The sequence below is a fragment of the Saccopteryx bilineata genome, chromosome 3 (assembly GCF_036850765.1).
Source record: "Saccopteryx bilineata isolate mSacBil1 chromosome 3, mSacBil1_pri_phased_curated, whole genome shotgun sequence".
Taxonomy (NCBI): domain Eukaryota; kingdom Metazoa; phylum Chordata; class Mammalia; order Chiroptera; family Emballonuridae; genus Saccopteryx; species Saccopteryx bilineata.
Window position 1 is genome coordinate 284,672,972 of NC_089492.1, and position 21,677 is coordinate 284,694,648.

The 21,677-nt window shown below is 45.9% G+C and overlaps 1 protein-coding gene across 5 annotated transcripts in view; it reads right to left on the reverse strand.

Moving 5' to 3' along the window:
• VPS13D (vacuolar protein sorting 13 homolog D) overlaps nucleotides 1-21,677 on the reverse strand; it is a 242,546-nt gene that overhangs the window by 61,399 nt on the left and 159,470 nt on the right. Inside the window, exon 66 of one of the 5 annotated variants that reach the window (XM_066270407.1) lies at nucleotides 5,727-6,651. The exons of the other annotated variants lie outside the window; for them this stretch is intronic. Coding sequence (XP_066126504.1) covers nucleotides 6,331-6,651 — 321 coding nt within the window. The 3' untranslated portion in view covers nucleotides 5,727-6,330. Of the gene's footprint in view, nucleotides 1-5,726; nucleotides 6,652-21,677 lie in introns of those variants that run through there. 5 annotated transcript variants of the gene reach the window in all.

A 21,677-nucleotide genomic window follows, 5' to 3' on the forward strand; every position in this document is an offset into this window, starting at 1 on the left:
CTCTCGCCACACCACCTAGTCGTCTAAGAGGGATGCAGTGTTTTCAGTGGACGCTCAGGTACTGTTTATTACAACTAACTTTTGATGGGGGTGAGGGGGTGGGGGTGGGATGGAGCCTGCATTTGGGGAAAGCTAGAGATACAAAGGCCAATACTTCATTCTGGGTAGGGTTCAGGGAAGTTACTACTCTGCAAGTGTGACGCCTGCTAAGTGAGACCACAGCCTGGGACCAGGTCTTTAGTCTCTGGGAGAATGACAGAGGCTGAACCTCTCTTTTTGGGGACAGCATGGGCACGGGAGGCAGATCAGATCCAAGGTACTTAAGTACTGTCTCATTTCTCCTGAGTGTGGCTTGATCCCAGGCTCAAATGAAAGGCCAAAAGAAGGTTCTTTTTTAAATGGACTCAGATGTTTCCACGACCTTCAGGTGGACTAAAAATACAATTGCAGCTTACCGATATTTCCTAATAGCTCCTCAGAGCCCTCTGGTCTCTGCCCGCATGTCCCTTGGTGACCTTTCAGTACGTATTCTTACCTTTGCCATCTTATAACCCCGCAAAGGGTGACCTGGGCAAGGACACTTAGAATTCACACCCATCTATTTCCTGCAGATCTGGTGTTTTCTAAGCAGAATCAGCCATTAATTGCTGAATTAGCTATTCCTAGGTGAAAAAATTCTAGGCCTAAGAAATAAGTTCTGGAATGAGGAAGAAAAAACACAGTCCATTTGGCTCAACAGTTGCCCTTTCTGAAGGTGACTCAACAGGCCTATTCTGATGTCTTGTGTTGCTTTTACAAGAAAACCCTCAATTACTAGAAAGAATGGAAAAGAGGGGCTCTGGTTCAATAGACTTTCTACTTAAAGGAGAGCTAATTAATCCTTGCTTATCAGAAAGATTCACCCATTTTCTGGTCTAAACAGAACCGATTCTTCAAGACTAAGTTTCCTTAAGGGCCTCTGTTATGATTTCAGGGGTTGAGGCTGATCCTCTACCCACCACACACATCCCTCCTTCCATTGCCCACCCCAGAAAAAATAATCCCTTCTCAAGAGTCTCCTCTTTAAATATCAGGCTTTGCTCCTCACTGAAATACAAGTCCCACTGGGAAATTTTTGCCATTCTATACCCTTTCCAGCAGATGAAAAGCTCAGAAACAAGTTCTGCAGGGGAGGTGGACCTGGGAGGAGATCAAGGCACCGGGCACCAGAAGACAGGAGGAAAGAAGAACTGTAAATCCTCTCTGGAAAAAAAAAAAATAGAACAAAAGGCAGAGCCTCTAAGATTTCTCTTACATTATGTCCAGCATTCAATAAAAATGACCAGATATAAGCCCTGGCCGGTTGGCTCAGTGGTAGAGTGTCGGCCTGGCGTGCAGAAGTCCTGGGTTCGATTCCCGGCCAGGGCACACAGGAGAAGCGCCCATTTGCTTCTCCACCCCTCCCCCCTCTCCTTCCTCTCTGTCTCTCTCTTCCCCTCCCGCAGCCGAGGCTCCATTGGAGCAAAGATGGCCCGGGCACTGGGGATGGCTCCTTGGCCTCTGCCCCAGGCGCTAGAGTGGCTCTGGTCGCAACAGAGCGACGCCCCGGAGGGGCAGAGCATCGCCCCCTGGTGGGCAGAGCTTCGTCCCTGGTGGGCGTGCCAGGTGGATCCCGGTCGGGCGCATGCGGGAGTCTGTCTGACTGTCTCTCCCCGTTTCCAGCTTCAGAAAAATACAAAAAAAAAAAAAAAAAAAAAAAAAAAAAAAAAAAAAAGACCAGATATATAAGTCAACGAAATGGCTGAAAACAAAGAAAAAGACCCAGAGAAGACCACTCACCAGTTATCCTGACACTAGAGTGATTGGCTACAGAGTTTAAAATAGTATATAATGATCTTCCAAAAATTATAAAATGATAAGGAATTTTACCAGAGAACGGAAATTAGAATTCTAACAGACAGCTGAAAGAGCAGAGTAGAGAGAGCACCGAAGAGGACGGCGAACTAGAAACGAGGCTGGCAGAAAACGCCCAGATCAAGGCACCAAAACAAACCAACGAAAATCAAGCAAACAAGGGGGTGAAAATACAGAAAAGAGCCTAAAGATGTGGGACACGGTAAAAAAAGAAAAGAAAAGGACAAAGAAAAAGTCCAACTTCAGTGTAAATGGAGTCACAGAAGGAAAAGAGAGAGAGAAAGGGGCAGAAGCAGTATTTGAAATGACACTAGTCAAGAATTTCCACAAATTGTCAAAAGGCATCAAACTACAAATTTAAGGTATTTTACAAATCCCATACAGGATACATATCTAGACACATTATTATTAAAAACTTAAAGAATAAATCTTAAAAGCAGTCAAAGGAAAAAAGGGATATCACCTTCACAGGAACAATGATAACACTGACAGCTCTTTCAACAGAAATCACAGAACAACAATGGAATAATGTTATTATAGGGCTGAAAGGAACTTGCCATTCCAGAATTATAAATTCAGAAAAAAAAATAGATTTACAAATATGGGTGAAATAAAGATATTTTCAGGGACAAAGAATACCAACCCAAAAAAATCCACTGCTAGAAGAGCCATGAAAGAAAATTATTTGGCAGATGGAAAATTACCCCATATGGATATGCAAAGAAGTAAATGAATTATCTTTTATAAGATAATTAAAAGAAATAATAACTATGTATAAAATCTAAATGAATACTGACCATTTAACACACAAAGGAAAAGGGACTAATAAGTGCTCAATGACCCAGTCACTCCACCCCAGGTGGATGCTGGAGAGATCCTAGTGCATGTGCCCTAGAACAGTGGTCCCCAACCTTTTTTGGGCCATGGACCGGTTTAATGTCAGAAAATATTTTCACGGACCGGCCTTTAGGGTGGGACAGATAAATGTATCACATGACCAAGACAAGGGTCAAGAGTGAGTCTTAGACGAATGTAACAGAGGGAATCTGGTCATTTTTTAAAAATAAAACATCATTCAGACTTAAATATAAATAAAATGGAAATAATGTAAGTTATTTATTCTTTCTCTGTGGACTGGTACCGGTCCACGGCCCTAGAACATGTGAACAAGAGTGTTAAGGAGCCACATTGTTCGCAATAGCAAAATACTGGAAAACAGTCCAAACGTCTAATGGTGCAATAAAAACTGTGACACAATCGTGCAATGGAGTACTAGACAGCTGTGAGCCTGAATAAGCTACACAGATGCATCTCAAAACAGTAATGCTGAGTAAATAAAATGAGTTCACAAGGGATCTATTTAGTATGATTCTGTATATAAGTTCAAAACTGGCAAGATTTATAAATACATCGTCTAGTGACATATACAAATATGGCAAAACTATACACAAAAGAGAAAGACATGATTAGCACAAAATTCAGGACAGAGATTACCTCAGGGTATGAAGAAAATGAAGGCAATATGATCACAGAGGCTTCAAAGGTACTAGAATATTCCGGTATATTCTATTATATCAGTATATTATTCTATTATAATCTATTAGTATATTCTATCTTTTAAGCTGACTATTGATTGGTCTTGGTATTTATTTCTTTATATTTTAGGTCCTGGTATTTATTTCATTATTCTTTAAAGAGCACACATACTATACAGTACAATACTCCATTGATCAACTCTTCCATAATTTAAACATGTTTATGAAACTTTTCATGAATATGTCACCAAAGGCAGAATTCATTTTTAAAAATAAAAATTAACTTCATAAAAGTTATGCCTATATTTGAAATGCCACCATATTCAAAAACATCATGAACAGAATGTTGCATAAACTTTGACAAATGAGCAGGAAAGGAGGAAAAAAGGAAGGAAACAACCCAAGGATACAAAATAAAAACAGCTCAGTCACCGATTAGATCTTGTAGAAGATTCCTCACGGCAACGGAGCCTTCCACAAAGGCAAACTGTATAAAGGTCTTCTCCCTATTCAATTCCCTCCTTTTTCCTTTAAAAGCGAGGGAAATCTTAGAAACTAATCACTCAGCAACAGGACCAGAAGCTGACAAAAAAGTAGTGGAGAGATACGATAGCTTGGATATTCAAAAATCAAGTTAATCACAGAGACATAAACTCTTTCGTTCAAACGTGCGACGCAAATTGATAACGTACAACTTCAGTTTCATCTCAGTTTAGAGTTGAACTGTCCAATAGGGCAACCATGTGCTACAGAAGACTACTGAGCACTTGAAATGTGATTGGTGCAAGCGTCTACGGCCATACCACCCTGAATGCGCCCGATCTCGTCTGAAATGTGATTGGTGCAAATGAAGATATGCTGTGAGCATGAGATCCATACTAGAATTCAAAGACTGAAGGTGAAAAAAAGAATGTAAGACATTTTTACACATTGATGACATTAGAACAATATTTTGGATATAACAGGTTAAATAAAAATATTAAAAATAATTTCAAGGCCCTGGCTGGTTGGCTCAATGGTAGAGTGTTGGCCTGGTGTGTGGAGGTTCCGGGTTCGTTTCCTGGCCAGGGCATATAGGAGAAGCGCCCATCTGCTTCTCTACCCTTCCCTCTCTTCTTTCTCTCTATCTCTCTCTTCCCCTTCCGCAGCCAAGGCTCCACTGGAGCAAAGTTGGCACGGGCGCTGAGGACGGCTCTATGGCCTCCACCTCAGGAGCTAGAATGGCTCTGGCTACAATGGAACAACACCCCATATGGGCAGAGCATCGCCCCCTGGTGGGCATGCCGGGTGGATCCTGGTCAGGCACATGCGGGAGTCTGTCTGTCTGCCTCCCCCGTCTTCTCACTTCGGAAAAATACAATAATAAAATAATAATAATAATAATTTCACCCATTTTTAATGTTTTAACTAGAAAATTTTAAATTACATATGTGGCTCACATTGTATTTCTATTGGAATACAGTGGACAGCGCTGGTTTAGAGGTCTGACTCTAAAAAATATAAAACTCAGAGGAACCCCAAGTCTTGAATTTCAATTAATTACTTCCCCTTAGCCTTTAGCTCTAGATAACCAACAGTATCTTGCAAATGACTGCTATTCATTTGAGCAGAAAACAACAGAGGAAAGGCCTTGGATTGAGGAGAAAGGCCTTTGTTACTCAGGATGGAGATATCTAGCAGGAAGATTTTAAAAGTTGACTGTGGGGACAGACCCACATCAGCCAACCCTCTTCCTGACCCCTCATCCAGCAGGAATCCTACAAACCTGAGACTGTTCAGCTTTAGGCTGGCCCTCTGGGGTGCCCGTGCAGAGCTACTCATGGCTCTCCCTGCATACCAGCCACAGGGGGACCCACTCTTGAACTACTTATGTGTGCAGCTCTATCAGCGTGGGCACGCTACTATAGTTGATCACGTTTGTATGTTTTTCTCACAAGGCCACATGGGTGGTGGCAGGCAATGCAAATGACAGGGTACCACCAGGGGTTTGGTCATCTGGGTGCCCCCGCCCCCAGGACAGTGCTTTGCATTCCTTTTTGACACTTTGGCACCTAACTCCACCCCCACTTCATAGAAATGATGGGTTCTACTCCTTCTCTGCACCCTAAACAAGATAAACGCACTGATTGTGGTTAAATCTAGACCCTAATCTGTGCTTTCACAGACACTACTGTAGGTACAGCTCAAAGCAATCATATCTGGTACCCTCAATCTTTCTGGAACTTCCTCGCAGCCTGACAAATCGAACGGAACCTGCTCAATCTTTAAGATGCCGTCCTTTCAGTTTCCCTCCCCTTCAAGCCACAGCGCATCCATTTTCTTCTCCCAGATGCCCTGACTTTAAACAGCTTCTACACTTATGGCCGCCCCTGCTATTCTTCTATTAACTGAAGGTTCTGAAGACACGCACCTACAGTAAATAATACAACACAAGGGTCAAAACACCTAATGGTGTCCTTCAACACCCCACATTCGCATGTAACGGGGAACGTGGGATCGTATTTAGTGGCAGCTGATGATGATCTCCTAGCACCTCCCAGATAAGCATGAACCCAGACATCACCTGTTCCTGGGCTGCCGGCATATCCGGGACGCAGCATCTAGAGAAGAAAACAAACCCTCCGGAGTCCAAGGCAACAAGTTGGGGACCAGACAAGAAGAATTCCCTGAGGTGAGTCGGACAGCTACCTTTTCTTTTCGCAGGGTGCCTATGGTTTGGCTGATGGGCAAGGAGGGGGTCTCTCAGCGGATCCTGAGCCTTGCTGACCCAAGTCTCCCAAATGATTGGAGCAAGGGGGGAACAGGAATTCACTGCCTTGGATGTTTCTGAATCTTCAGGTAAGTGCCACACTCTCCTCTGTTAGCAAGAGTGCGAAATGGACTGAAAATGAGCCTCAGAACTTCAAAGAACAAGATGACAAAGTAAGGCTGGAACATTGTTTCTTAAAAAACAAATAAACAAAACAACCCAAAACCAACAGTGACACAGCCCGAGCTCCATTCTGACAGGGTGGCTCCAGTCGCCGGGAGAATCGATGTCAGAAAGGGGAACAAGGATGGAGGCTGCTTCCACCAGCCAGGCCGGGGTGTCAGTGGGTAGTGGGGCAGCAGCACACAGCCGAAGGCGGGTGTCCACACTGGGTGCAGCGCACAGGCTTTGCAGAGGGGCCGAGACATGGTCCGACAGGAAGGAGTCAAGAGTGACACCACGGTGTTCGAGCAACTGGAAGTGAGGAGGATGGAGAGTAGTTAAAAAGGAATAAAGTGCCCAGTATTGTGCCTGGCACACAGAACGATCAAATAGTAGTCCTTCACCTGGCCAATTTTCAGTGCTGACTCTGAGCACAAGCATCCAAAACAGCATTAGTTAGGCTGTGCTAAAGTTAGGTCCTATTTATGGAGACATCACCTGAGAATGTACTCGGCAGGTGGCTTAAATGTACAAACATCCCAACACTGGTTAACGTCCATGAGAAGAGGGAGCCCCTCTCATTCTGTGGTTATCTATCTGTCAGACTGGGGCGAGATGCACCTTCCCACAGTCGCGAGTGCTGCGTGCAGAACCACGTCTTCCCCACTGGACAGGAATGGACCCAGCAGAAAGGGCCATAAACCACGTGGTGAGAACGCAAGCAAAACTTAACGGAACAGCACTCGTGTCATGTGCACATTTGTCCAACTCCAGGGGAGGGCCCGCTGCGTACGTGCTGGTGCCGCTGCCCCCCACCCGAGACTCTCAGCTTGGGCTGTGACTTGCATGCCCGCCTGTCCCCACCATTTCCTGTCCACGTGGCAAAGATCTCCTTAGACCTCAAGATTTGGCCCAGGGGTTCTTTCCTATGTGTAGACAGACCTTCCTCACCCTGAGTAGAGCAGTCTGCCCCAAGGCACCCTCACAGACTTCTGTCCTAGCAGCTGGGACACTTTTTTTTTTTTTTTTTTCTTTTTTTTTTTTGAAGCTGGAAACGGGGAGAGACAGTCAGACAGACTCCCGCATGCGCCCGACCGGGATCCACCCGGCACGCCCACCAGGGGCAACGCTCTGCCCACCAGGGGGCGGTGCTCTGCCCCTCCAGGGCGTCGCTCTGCCATGACCAGAGCCACTCTAGCGCCTGGGGCAGAGGCCAAGGAGCCATCCCCAGCGCCCGGGCCATCTTTGCTCCAATGGAGCCCCGGCTGCAGGAGGGGAAGAGAGAGACAGAGAGGAAGGAGGGGGGGGGGGGTAGAGAAGCAAATGGGCGCCTCTCCTATGTGCCCTGGCCGGGAATCGAACCCGGGTCCCCCGCACGCCAGGCCGACGCTCCACCGCTGAGCCAACCGGCCAGGGCCGCAGCTGGGACACTTTCCTGTAGCATTTGTTTAGAGGACCTTCTCCAATGAGACTGAGACCCTGAGGGGGAGGGGCTTCATTTCATTCATGTCTGCTACTCCTGCACCTAGCACAGAGTCTGGTATCCTTAACTGTCCACATACTGTTGTGACCTTGTTGTGTAGACACAATAAACAAGAGAGTAATAAGAGGTCAAGCTTTCTGCACTTACATCTGTATTTAGACAGCTCTTGTGTGGCACTAGAACCAAGTTAGGTCACCAATAACGATCGTGCATTTCCTTGGTCTGGGCCGCAGGCTTTGGCTCGGATGGTAGAGCATCTACAAAGAGCCACAACAGAGGACACTGTGGGGACCCTCTAAGCCAGGGGTCCCCAAACTACGGCCCGCGGGCCACATGCGGCCCCCTGAGGCCATTTATCCGGCCCCCGCCGCACTTCCGGAAGGGGCACCTCTTTCATTGGTGGTCAGTGAGAGGAGCATAGTTCCCATTGAAATACTGGTCAGTTGGTTGATTTAAATTTACTTGTTCTTTATTTTAAATATTGTATTTGTTCCCGTTTTGTATTTTTTACTTTAAAATAAGATCTGTGCAGTGTGCATAGGGATTTGTTCATAGTTTTTTTTATAGTCTGGCCCTCCAATGGTCTGTGGGACAGTCTCTGGCCCCCTGTGTAAAAAGTTTGGGGACCCCTGCTCTAAGCTGTGACTCGGTTCTCTGCATCGTCCTGAGAATACAGCCTCACATGGGTCATGCCTGCGAACACGACCCTGCAGAAGGGTCTGAGAATGAAGCCCACTAGATAGGCTGCGGATCAGAGAACCTAGCTTCCTCTCCTGGCTCTCTTCGTGGCCTTGGGCAAGCTGCTCATTTCTCTGAGCCCCCACGTCCTGTGTATTAAAGTGGGGCTAACACTTCGCAGGGTCATTGTGAGGATTAAGCAAGTCACTCCATGTGAGACCCAGAATAGTATCTGGCACATGGGGAAGCAGTAAGTATTAGCTGGTAGCATTTTTAAAGGTGCCCATTTGGCTACTAGCTCAAATTCAGAATGCCCTTCCATGCGCTGTCAGAGTCCCTGCTGTCCCACCCTCTGGACAGCCAGTGCTGAGGAACAAAGATAAAGGTAACATTTTGAACACTTCAAGCAAGAATACACTAACATATTCAACATGGTCAACTGAATTACTCCACAGTGACTATTTCACAAAGTGCACCCGTGCTTCCTAGTCAGCTTTGACAATAGATTATGTGAAACAAAAGGCAAGGAGATACAAAATTAACATTACGGTTACTCTTTACCAGAGCACAGACAGACAGACCAGTAATCGGGAATGAAGGAAACAGGTTGTTAACTTCTGATTGGAATTTCCTAGGATTGTTACAAAATTAATCCAAATGTTTCTTTGCATACAGTTAAGTTTATGTGAAATATATCAGAAAGAGCTTTGGGTTTGTGTGTGAACAAAACTGCTTTCAAGAAATGTATCATTACCAGGCTGATTAAGAAAATACTACAGATTTGAAGTAACCTAGCTCTATAAACAAGTTCATTCGGAGCTTGTTGGGGTGGGGGTGTGAAATCTTCAGGCTATAAACAAACAAAGGAGCAGATATAACAAACACAGGTGACCTTTTCGTCTGAAGTGGGTGTGACAGTCAGATGAATTATAAACCACCATCAGAGAGCACTTTCAAGATAGTGCACACTCTGACTTTTCAAACCACAACACCACACCACCACCACCCCAGCCAGGAAAACTGAGGAGCATTACAGCACATTCGTTTCCTTAATCCTCCCATAAGTACTGCCCCCTACAGCTGGCAAGTGGATCTCCCCAGCAAGAGGGGAAGCCCTGAATGTACAAGTAGGTCCTCACTGCCCAGATGTGTAAAAGCAGGGAAGGAGGGCACAATTCAAGCAGTTAACCTACAATATTTCAAGAACAGAATGTCTCTAAAATATGTCTTTGATAATAAATGTAAGTCCATAAAACTAGCAGCTAAAAGCAATCTAGCATCAGGCAGAAGGAATGACAACTCAGAAATAATCAAATGTTCAGACTCTCATTGGTTTTCTTCTGTTTTGAGGGATAATAGAAGAAATGTGCTGGAAATTGGGGAATGTGCTCCAAACCTCTTTCCTCCACCTCCTTTCTTTCGCTGTTCCTCTTTGTAAAAGGCCTTTAATTAGCTCACACCCTCTCCTGACCCGGGCTCCCTAATCCATTCTGACACCAGCCTGTTGGCCAGGCAGTGGGGTCTGAGCATAGGCCCGTTTAGTGGACTCCCAGCGGGGTCCCCCGTGGCTCTTATCTGCACAGATGTCTGATGAGTTCGGGATCTTCCCTCCCAGCCCTCCTGGGGAGCCGCCCCAGCAGGTGCCCATTGGCAATGGTTTTGTGTTACAGGCCTGAATGAATGATCCCCGCAGGAGCTGCCGACTGTTTTCACAGACACAGAAGGCAGTCAAAAGTCCACCGCGTGAACTTGAAATGACCCCAACTGCAGAGTCACTGGCGGGTTCATCGGGAGGGCAGGCACGCTTTATTAAACAACTAATACTCTTCACAGATAACTTTCCGAAAAAGCAAAAGTGTTAACTCTTTGCAATCTTGCTCCGACAAGCAAGTGGAGGGGCTCCACTGTGTGACAATTTGAACCCAAATGAGAATTCTGAGACAGAGACAGTGACTTCATGTGGCCCAGAGAAGGGTCCAGGACTCAGTCACCATTTGGTCTGCTACTGTGTTAAAGTGTTCCAGATTAAAGTAAGAAGGCAAAAAGCAAAGGTTTCAGGCATCTACTCTAGTGAGGACAGTGACAGCCTGATGCCAGGCCGACCCCAGGGCCATGCTAGAAGCCGCACGCCCAGACTCCCCTGGCTTGCTCGTCCCTCGCCCGCGCACCATGGGGACACGCGTGAGAGAAAAGGGTGTCCGGGCCATGAGGAAACCAACTGCTCCAACTCCCATCATTGATCAGGGTCGGCAGGAGAGTCACTTTGTTCCCAGCAGCCAGAGGCAGCCAAGAAGGAGGATTCAGGAAAGGCACAAGTTCAGATCGAAGTGTTCTTACAGTCAAGTTCTTTTAAGCTGGCCAGACAATGGGCAAGCGAACATACCCACATTTGCTGCATTCACTGAGAGGGGTGGGCCTGGCTTTAAATCAGCACTGAACGCCCCCCTTTTTTCTTTTCTTTTCTTTAGAAGGAACCCAGTGACAATAATCAGAACTGACAGCATGCAAATAATCATGTAAACATTAGGAGAAATTTTAAAAGTTCAATGTAACCAACAAAGTTACACTCATTCTGAAATCAACCAAAGACCTCTATGTTGATCAAAACTTTCTACCCCATCTCACAAATGTCCCTCTAAAAGTAACTATGCAGGCCCTAATTATTTGGGGCGATGTCTTGTCTTGTTTTCAGACGCGGTGCGGCCCTGCCTGGGTTTGCTCGGAGGGAGACTCTGGTGAAGGACTGACGACACGTGCTCCTCCCTGTTCAGGTGAGCTGACCTCCACACACAACACACTGCTTCCACTCAGTGAGCCCACAAGGGTTGTCTACACCCCGCACACAGGGTGTGGGGCCAGAAACACCGAGATGAATGTGACTCAGTCCCTTGTCCCCAAGCAGCTCAGCCTTGTGTGAAGACCCGTGTGAAGTCTAGCCAGGGCCACAACTTTCTCCTCCCTCACTCCGAAAAGGACAGGAAGCAGGTACCCCGCAGCTGCTGACTCCATTTCAAAGACAATCCCAGATTTGCAGCCTAAAGGCCTGAGGTTTTAGAGCTGGCCCTGAGACTGCCTAGCTGTGAGAACTTTCCTGGGCCTCAGTTTCCCCAGCTGTAACTTGAGAGGGTGAAAAGCTGATCTTCCAGTTCTTTCCCCGAGTTGTGTCCCGACAGTCTCCACGGAAGTGTCAGAGCCCGTGTGGAGGAGGCCTGGCCCTGGGAGCGCTGGCTTTGCCTTGCACTCTGCTGGCCACAGTGGGGAGAGTCTAAGGAAGAACACAAGATGGGTGAGGACTTTCCTGAAACTTCCCACTTAAAATGGCCCTTTACTCAGTTCCCGCCAGCATGCCCCATCTCCCTGACCCGGTTTTCTCCTTCTCCGCAACTCCGGTCGCGGTTGGTTCCACTGTACATTTACGTGTTAATTTATGTGCTGCTCCTTTTCTAGAATGTAAAATGATGCAGAAAAATGACTGTGCATCTCAGTGCTATATCCCCAGCCAAGAAAGCAGAGACAGCTTATGGCACGTATTCAGTCAAGATCTGTTGGAGGGAGGGGGAGAACACAAGATGGGCTTCGATGGAAAGGCGGGTTAGAGAATTAAAAGACTGTATGAAACACACTGCTCACACAGAACTCCTTTTTTAAAATTGAACTCGTTAGACACTGTTCACTGTTGTGTTTTACCTTTTAAAGAGAAACAGGGGCAAAGTCTTCCCTGTGTTTAACCCTAGGAATTTTCTCTCCTGCACATACGTCTCTCATGGAGAGACCTTGCTTTGTCTTGCTGATTGACTTTTAAACAGCTGTCCTGCAGCAACCCTACAACTGTGCCTTGCAAACGGGCAGGGAGCTATCCCAGAAACAGGCAGATAACATCTCCTGGCTCTGCCCCCTGTGCTGTGTTTCGCAGTGATCCTGTGATCGTGTGACTGCAGGTCAGCGTGTCCAACTGAGCTCCTCCAACCAACCGCTCGCGCACCCCCGCGCGAGTGCCAGGGGAGCGAGGCCCTGTCTTGGCAGTAAGACGTTTTCACAGCTGCCTGCCCACGTCAGAGGGCTCCCGGCCCCTCCTCCAAGAAGATGCTGACCAGCAGGGGAAGCAGTGGGCTGAGCTGGAGGCCCGAGTGCCAACACCGACTGCTGGATTTTTGGGGGTGACTGAATTTCCCCATCACCACACAGGAGGTGAGGATCACACCTGCCCTGCGGGCCCCACGGGGGTGTTGCGAGGTTAGACAGCTCACAGGCCAGCAAGGGCTTCCACTGCTGAGGGGAAACGGGCGCTTGCTGGGGCAGCAGAGAGGCCTGCGGGGCACAGCCTGGTGAGAAGAGCCCCCGGTCCCCGCCTCTCCTAACGTCCCCTTCACCCTCCTGGAGTCAGTCACCTTCGCCATGACTCAATTTCTTCTGTCAGGTGAAGTCACACTTGCCCACGTGTACTCTTTCATATACAAGCTGGTGGTGAAAATCAAGTAACAACAGGAGTATGCTACAAGGCTAAGTTTCTATAAGGCTACAAGGAGCTATCAGTAGCTCTTCTTTTAAAGCAAACTGGCATCATCCTTGCCGATTTCCAAGTTGCCAATAGAGACAACAACACCGATGGCCACCGCGTCCTGCTCTGAAATATTACGAAGGCCACAAAGCTGAAGTGCTGGGCTGTTTTGGAAAGTCATGCTGCTTGATTTTCACATCAGTGAAAACACTGAAGGTTACTGCTTCCAAAACAACGTATTCTTACGTAAATGCAATAGCTGGCAGGAAATGTTTACTTAAATATTTTCCTCTAATAAAACAAGTGGATATTTCCCATAAATATTATTTTAATTCACTAGAGTAAAGGGACTGGGTTTCCCCCTTCCACCCTCAAATGGTTTCCCGAGGCTTCCTGTGACCTTAAGCAGAGCCTAGGCCCTGACCCAACAGCTCACCCCCCCGCCATCCTCATCGGATCTAGTGGATCTAGGTCAGTATCTGAGACCCCAGGGAAGGGGAGGGGTGGGGGAGAAACAGGGTCCTAAAAGCCAACCGCCTTTTCCTAGCTGTACTGCTACGCACAGAGCGTGCTTCTAGGTATCATTCAGCTTATGGTTGTAAGAAAGTCATGAACTTTTAATTCACATAAAAACTATAAAATCGTTTATTTCACATAAAAACTATAAAATAGTCAGACAATGTATTTCGTGTATTTAATAACTATTTGCTGAATGTATACCATGTGAAAACTCTGTCCTGGATAAAGCAGAGTTCACATGAATACAGCCTGGGTCACTGCGATTTCTCTTATGACAAATATTTATGGTTAGTCTCAAGGGAAACTGGCAAAGAAAATGATGACAGAGAAAACCTTGGCCTTCTGGGAGCTCTGAGTGCTCTCTGGGATGTAATGAATGAACAGGCTAGTGTGCGGCCCACCATGGCACAGGGCCCTGTCACCCTGGAGGGGAAGACAGAGCTCTTCCCTTGGCCCTGCAGGGCACTGTCCACAGACCTGGAAACACTCCACGCAGCTTCCAGCCACCACACCCACTCTCTGTGCATCACCGTGACTTACAAGGACCTCTTTTCTGCTCCACCTGTTCCACATCCCTCAAAAATATATATTTTTATGTCCTCCTTTCCTAAGTATCTGCCATAGTGCCTAGCACCTAGCCGACAACAGAGTGTGTGTTTAGTGGACGCCTGAGACGTGCACAGATGGGTGTTACTTCCCAGGGATAATTCAGTCACTGTCCTAGCGCAAGCACACAACACCTGGGAGTTTGGGGTGGGGGTTATCCTACAGGGCACTCAGATGAGACCTCATAGACTCGGGGCCATGTGACCAAAGTGGGGGAGAAGGGTGTTCCAAACACAGGTAAAACTGTGAGCAAAAGTGCAAAGGTGAGAGGTCAGTGTGGCTTGGAAACCCGAAAATGGCCGGACAAGTATGCCTGCCCCTTTCCCCTCACTCTTTCCTTGACTTCCCTAGTAGGGCTCCCAGCGGGTTGAGCTTACCTCTAGCCTCCTCGGGTGCCTACCTAGGACACTTCTTTGTTCCTGGAAACGGCACAGGAAGGCTTCCTCACTGGTTTTCAAGAAAAGAAAAACAGACGCTGCCATTCCCATCTGCCCATCTTAGGGAAGGGTGGCTAGTCTCTGCTGTCTTGTACTGAGCAGCCATGCCTCGAGCCTCTGCCGGAGGACCCTGAGCCTCCCGAAGAGGCAGGCCGCCGTGTGCCATCACTGGCTGTGCGGGGAGTGGAGGAAAAGCCAGACTTCCCTCTTCTGGAAAGACCTCCCTTTCCTTCCAGTCTCTCTTATGGTGAATTTCCTCTCGCCTCCAGTAATGTAGAAATTATTTATTTAATGCCCTGATATAAGCTTGAGTTTTACTTCTGATCACCCCCCACTCCACAAAAACCTCCTTCAAGAATTGTTCTCGTCACACATGCTTGTTTGTGAACTCCTAAATACATGATTCCCAAATACTTCACCTAGACAGCACTATGGCTGGTGAACAAGTCAATAAGCCTCCAAGAGGGAAAGAGACATTTTTCCCCACCTGCGTTCTCTGAAATCCACTCTGCAGGGAAGGACAGGATGATGAGGCTCACAGACAATAATGACAATGGGAAACCCAAGTCTCACATGGAGATGCCACTTTCTATAGTATCCAGTAAGACTCAAGAAGTATACTGTCCAGCAATGTTCTAGAAGTCAGGAGACCAAGGAAGAAGTCCAAAGCTCTACTACTATCTGTCTGGCCATTTTGGGCAAGTTATTTACTTCTATTAGGACTCAGTTTCTTAATCTGTAAAATGGTGGCAGTGATGATGATGATGATGACAATAACATTAATAATATCACCTGCTTGGTTTTAAACTTAAAGAAAGGATCACAGATACATAGATACTTCATCAATAACTAAGAATCAAGACAAATGTAAAGCAGTGCTAGAATTATTCCAGTAAGGAATGATTAAATTCTAAAGTTCATCTCACAGCTCACTTCCTCCAAGCAACAAGCTACAGAACAGGTCCGCAGAGCTAACCACAAAACCCCCAGGAACAATACACTGTCCCCAACATTCCCATCTGGGTTCTTAACTCAAGCAGTGGTATCACCAAACATCTGACAGCCAATCTGCTAGCAGAACTCAGACAAAACACCTCCAATAACTTTGAAGAGCTGTTCTACAGGCTGACAGGAGGTGGAAAGGAAAGAAAAGGGCTACCAGAATGAGTTTATTTTCTGCCATCAGATGATAGCAGGAGAGTACAAGCCTCCCTAATCTCATGTACTCTGTGCTGGAAACAGGTATCATTTCACACGGACACCCGAGCTGCTTAGAAATGCTTTAAGTAGTGAAGTTCTGGAAATAGCTTAAAGAAATTATGATGTCACATGTACATTTAGAGGAAGATGGCTACAAAATGCCACATCATTCAAATTTGAATCCACCTTGGGTCCAGCAACTCAGGTGTGAGACAGTAGTCAGTTTCTTTAAATGCCTTTGAATCATACATCTTCTGTTTGGATAAAGATAAATCTTTTCATCCTTTTCTCTCATTTCAATCCTCCTACATACAGGGTAGAGCCAGGGTAGGTTAACAGTTGTTCTTATGAAAAACAACACAATAATAAATAATAATATAAGAATAAACTGTTTCACGTACTTACGACTGTAAGCCTACTTTTTCCTCGCCTATCGGATTATAGGTTCCCAGATAATAAAAATGATTCCGAAAGCCTACAAATCAGTTGGAAAATCCCAAGGTCCAACATAGAGGAATTCAAGCTGGAATAAATGGAAAACTGTTGGAGCTTTACTTGTAAATGGTGTTGTTTTCAAAAGCTTGTGTTTTTGCTTCTCCGGTGCTGCGGGTTTCGTGGAGGATTGTATCTGAGGCTGTGCTGGGGGAAGTACCCAGGCAGGCTCCCAGTTCACCTGTTCTAAAACATCTGGCTCCGACACTCGCCCGGTGTTCAACTTCAGGTCAAGGTAAGTGAACATTCTGAGTCCCACTTTTCCCACCTAGAAAAGAGAGATAATACCTCCCTTCCTAGGGGTACATGTGAAAATTAGGCAGATGTAAAAGCTCCTAGTCCACACCTGACCTACAGCTGTCACTCCATAAATGATGGCTGTCCTATCCACATCCCTTTCACCAAGGAATCCTAACTTTCTCTTAAGAAAACACCTTGATTTAGCTTTTCTTCAAAATGGAGACTCGGGGAGATAATTCTAGGGGAGAAAGAAGTAAAGGCAATCAATCAGGAAGGGCCTTCCAAGCAGAGGGAGTGTGCTGACTTTTTCCTGACAAAAATGAGAATCTGATTTACCCTTCAGATGTTTATAAAACTAAGTTATCATTCATCTCACCTTAAGTTTGTCACAGACTTTCGAGAAAAGCCAAATATTGATATTAACAATATTAAAATGGGGGTGACTGGCCAACCTAAGAAAACTTGAATAGATTATTCTTCTCCTCACCGTGTTTACACCAGAATAGAAAACCACGACTCTTTGGGAGACGCAAACACTTCCGTCTTTTTAACTTAGCAACGGGACCTACTTTCTGCAGTTTGGGATCTGAAACATGAGATGTTCGGTCTGAGGCCGATTCTTAACTGACCTACTATCAGGAAATGAAGAGAAGTTGTCAACTTTTTCAATCTTTCTGTTTTGTAAATTGAGCTTCAGGGGCGTGTCATTCCCCTGCTACTTGACTTCTGGCTGCTGAACAGCCCGACTAGGGTGGGAAGAAAGGAAAGCTGAACCCCCCCACCCCCACCCTCACCCCACTCACTGAGCTCCTTCAGGAGCCAGGCTGCCAAACACGGTAGGTGGGGGCTGCCTGGGAATTCTGGTCACTAACGTGATCCTCAAGTCGCCACGCAGCTCCTACCCCGCCCTTCCCGGCCCAACACACTTCCACTTCCCACAGATATTTGAGATTTGACCAAGTTAGGATGGGTCACTGATGGGTCATTCAGCATCTTACGTTTGCCTCTAACCAAAAAGGAGCTCAGACACAAGGAATCATTTTAGTATTCAAGGTTATCAGAGGAAAATAAAACAAAATGTCTGTTGCCAAGAATTTGAGTCATTTCTCTAGATACAACAACTTGAAGGCACCTCCTCTTGGCTGGAAAAAATAAATCCCTTGGGTGACTTATTTAGGATCAAAGTCTTTTTGGAAATAGAAAACTCTACATTCTCTAAGGGATAGATTACTGTCTGAAGTGAATTTCATTTAATGTAAAGTTTGTGCCAACTTAAATACACTAAAAACCCCAACGCTTATAAGAAGGCATTCACCTATTACTGGGTTATAGGTACATGGAAAAGCTATTATGGGGATAATCAGCTCAACTGTAAAACGGAGCAGTCATACATAATGACAAAAACAGAGACAAGCCATAAATTGCCTTTTCCCCTTCAGAATCCATGCAGGCAGGCACTCAGGACATTCTTTTGTGCAAAGATAAAACTTTTGTCTTGACTAAACAGGGCTTTTAGCCTTGGCTGAGCCAATAAATATACTGCCTACAGAACAAACACAAACAAATGCTGTTTCTTAAACAAAAGGCAGATGGACCACTCTGCTCTCACTCAGCAAGGCCGCAGTATATATGACAGGAGGCTGTCTAATGGCAGGGGCTGGCTGAGCATCTCTGAGCACAGGGACATGGAGTACATTTCCAGTGATCGCCACTGGGCCTAGCCCTGGTTTCCTGGACACAGGGGACAGGGCCAGGTTCTCCTGGAAGGGAAGCAGCTCTGCCACACACTGGACCCTGAATGGAAATGAATGCAATGGAACAAAATATTATCTAAAGTCCTACCTAGGTTTCTGCTGAGCTACCCAAACAGTCCCAGCTTCTTCCTCCCTGCTTGCCTTTCGCACTTAACTCGCTGGCATTTATTTTCAGTTTCCCTAAAAGCTATTGAAGTTCATTCTAAGACCAGGCAGGGGGTTTTGGTTGTTCGCTTTTTGTTTTTATTTTTTAAAATATAGATTAACCATGTCTAGAACAAATCAAGCAGTCAGCAATATGTATCTCAAAAGTGTAACTGGTAAACCAGAAGACTAGGCCTGAGTTCTGCAGTAGCAAATCACCTCACCTCTCTGGCCTCAGTTTCTTCACTTATGGAACAGGGCTAATACCGCCTATCCCATCTACTGAACAGGTAATTCTGATGATCAAATGACATCACATGAGTAAAACCGTGCTTGCAGTCACCAAAGTTCTAGGAAGAACCTACATGCCTATAAAGGCAACAGTGATGGTCATGACTGACCTAACATAATGAATGACCACAACTACCACCACTTCCTGAGGGTTTACTTTGTGACCTGGATGATACAGTAGCAGGAAAAAAACAAGGCCTTTAGAGCTAGCTAGCTAGACTTGGTTTCAAATCCATCCTGTCATTTCTAGTTGTGTGGTCTTGACAAAATTATTTAACTTCTCCGAGTCTCGCCTTCCTGATTGTAGACCAGACATTGGCATACACAAGACCACGAAGGTACGTAACGGATCTATCACAAGGGCTGACAAACAGAAGGTGTTCAACAAATGTTTATAAATTAGTACATGTTCCAGAATGAAACAGGGTATTTAACCCGGTTCATACATCTTTCTCTTACTAATGCTGTTTGCACCAACAAATAATAATATAAAACTACATGGGGTCCTTGGGTTACGATAGTCTCGATATACAACGTTTCGAACTTACGATGCTCACTCCCATAAAAACTTTAAAAAATTGAGATGTGAGTGTTTCAGCTTACGCTGTTAGCATCGTACTTACAAGACTACGTTGGTGAACTAGCTTGGCTGTGCGGGGCGGAAGAGTGCGCGGCAATGCAGTGTGTGAGCGAGGGAGTGGGCGCCCCCCAGTGCGCTTACCTACGCCACTTTAGACTGTTGAGAGTGCAAGTATTCCGTTTGTGGGGGTGTGTGTTTCGACTTACACCAAAATTCGGGTTATGTTACTGTCATAGGAACAGAACTGTGTTGTAACCCGAGGATCCCCTGTATTAGGCCTTTATCCAGTTCATAGCTAACAAAACTGATTTAAAACAATAAAAAAAATTAACTACATAGAATAAAATACATTAACATTAAAACTTGCATTGCCTTGACAACAATATAGACCTGTAGAATTTGAGCTGGGAAATTTGGGCTTGTTAGAAATCAGCGCTGTGAAGTAAAAGAGAGAGATAAACCGACCATATCACTGCGAAAGTTATTAGTAAAATTAGCATGTAGCGAATAATGAACTATGGATTCTAATTTCCGTGAGCAACAACTGACTCTGATGAAAATAATTTCAGTTAAGAATAAGGAATATTATTAAAATATCTGCATTCATAAGCATAGAGTCAAAACAGAGCTGGGATCAAAAAAGTACCCGGGATCAAAAGCATCCTCTATGGCCTTGATAATGACACAGAAAGAAAATGGGAAGCAGGACAGAGCAGAGCAGAGGTCCCAGGATGATCAAAAGCGCTTCTCTCCTTGGCTGGAAGAAATTAAGCACACTGCTGGCTGTCTTCCGTTAGGAAGGCCAGGTGACAGCTGTACGGAGCAAACTCCGAGTTTCTACGGGGTCAGGAGAGAGAACGGGGTCAGGTGCTCTATTGTTAACATCTGAGGTTTTCCTAGTTTGAAAATAACTCCTATTTTTTTTTTTTTTTGGATAATAACTATGTAATTTTCCTGCAAGCATAAGAAAATATTACACAATAATTACAGACAGGAGGGAAATTGAAGTGTATATAAGTAAGAAAATTTGTTCAGTGGGTGTCTCCCTGGTTCTCCAGCCTTGAAAGAGGTTCGAGGGCCTTGCAGGTGGTCACATGATGCCCAACTAGGCAAATACATGCTGCAGAGAGAAACTGTTCCTCTGACATGGCTATAGGACTGGAAACGCTCTGCTTTAATTAAATATATCGTACTCCATGGAAGGATTCCAGGAGTGACGGGCTTGCCGTGGCCTCTTAGGAATGGGATCAGACCTTTGAGGTTCTACTTGAAGGGTTAGTCATTTTGCCAAGATCCAGGCAAAGGAGTGAGTCACGGGATAGAGGCCCACAGCATGGTGGCCAATCCTTGGATCACATCACCTTAGATCTGGAATCTATGACCTGATTTCTGGGGGAAAAAAGGAAAAGGATAAGAGAGCTAAAGGGCTCAGATTATTTTCTAGCTATTATTTCCTTGAGGCTAAGAGAAAATAAATAACAATTAAAAATGTAATGAGGAATGCCAGAAGTGGATATGATAGACCTGAAATTAAAAAGTTGCTGGTGCCCTGGCCGGTTGGTTCAGTGGTAGAGCGTCGGCCTGGCGTGCAAGGGGTCCCGGGTTCGATTCCCGGCCAGGGCACACAGGAGAAGCGCCCATCTGCTTCTCCACCCCTCCCCCTCTCCTTCCTCTCTGTCTCTCTCTTCCCCTCCCGCAGCTAAGGCTCCATTGGAGCAAAGATGGCCCGGGCGCTGAGGATGGCTCCTTGGCCTCTGCCCCAGGCGCTAGAGTGGCTCTGGTCGCAATAGAGCGACGCCCCGGAAGGGCAGGGCATCGCCCCCTGGTGGGCGTGCTGGGTGGATCCCGGTCGGGCGCATGCGGGAGTCTGTCTGACTGTCTCTCCCCGTTTCCAGCTTCGGAAAAATACAAAAAAAAAAAAAATTTTTAAAAAAATAAAAAGTTGCTGGTAATAATTCATAATGTCTATCCACTGACAACTAAGACTTTCTTCTGTGACAGCGTGCATTCCCTGTGAGCGTCTCACCGGGTTCCCACACGCTTCCTCTCCTTTGTTCCTCGGGTAAGTGGGACAGGGGAAATGACCATCCCCTTTTTTCATAGGCTAAAACAACCCCTCAAGGTTAACAGTGGAAAGAATTGTTTTAAGGGAGGAATAGGACTGGAACTCAAGTACCATATCATCCCTAAAATCCCCTTGATACATAACCCTATTTCTACAATAATGACAAAGTCTTTTCGGAGGTATGAACCTCTCTGAGAATCCAATAAAACTTTAGATCCTTGCTCCAGAAAAATGCATACACACCCACAAAACACACAATATTTATAATTAATTTTGAGGGGTTTGTAGTTTTCTACTCCATTCAAAGCCCCTGGAACCAGGGTTGGACCCTTCAGTCCTTGCAGCCCAGTG